General features: G+C 64.3%; 1 protein-coding gene across 1 annotated transcript; it reads left to right on the top strand.

The window, feature by feature from the left end:
- Nucleotides 1-5: 5 nt before the first annotated feature.
- DIRAS1 (DIRAS family GTPase 1) lies at nt 6-488 on the top strand (the record flags this gene model as incomplete). Its single annotated transcript, XM_008050903.2, has 1 exon — nt 6-488. A coding segment is annotated over one exon (483 nt), but the record flags the coding sequence as incomplete, so codon positions are not given.
- Between the last annotated feature and the right edge of the window lie 5 nt (nt 489-493).

The following is a 493-nucleotide window of genomic DNA, read 5'->3' as shown; positions in this document are numbered from 1 at the left end:
TCCCCACCATCGAGGACACCTACCGGCAGGTGATCAGCTGCGACAAGAGCGTGTGCACGCTGCAGATCACGGACACCACCGGCAGCCACCAGTTCCCGGCCATGCAGCGCCTGTCCATCTCCAAGGGCCACGCCTTCATCCTGGTGTTCTCGGTCACCAGCAAGCAGTCGCTGGAGGAGCTGGGCCCCATCTACAAGCTCATCGTGCAGATCAAGGGCGGCGTGGAGGACATCCCGGTCATGCTGGTGGGCAACAAGTGCGACGAGACGCAGCGCGAGGTGGACACGCGCGAGGCGCAGGCCGTGGCGCAGGAGTGGAAGTGCGCCTTCATGGAGACGTCCGCCAAGATGAACTACAACGTCAAGGAGCTCTTCCAGGAGCTGCTCACGCTCGAGACCCGGCGCACCATGAGCCTGGGCGTCGATGGCAAGCACGCCGGCAAGCAGAAGCGGACAGACCGCGTCAAGGGCAAGTGCAGCCTCATGTGAGCCCG

Source organism: Carlito syrichta, unplaced genomic scaffold, assembly GCF_000164805.1.
Source record: "Carlito syrichta isolate Samal-C Ts95f unplaced genomic scaffold, Tarsius_syrichta-2.0.1 Scaffold154042, whole genome shotgun sequence".
Classification (NCBI taxonomy): Eukaryota; Metazoa; Chordata; class Mammalia; order Primates; family Tarsiidae; genus Carlito; species Carlito syrichta.
Note: the sequence above shows the minus strand (reverse complement) of the source record. Positions and strands in the feature narration are given on the sequence as shown.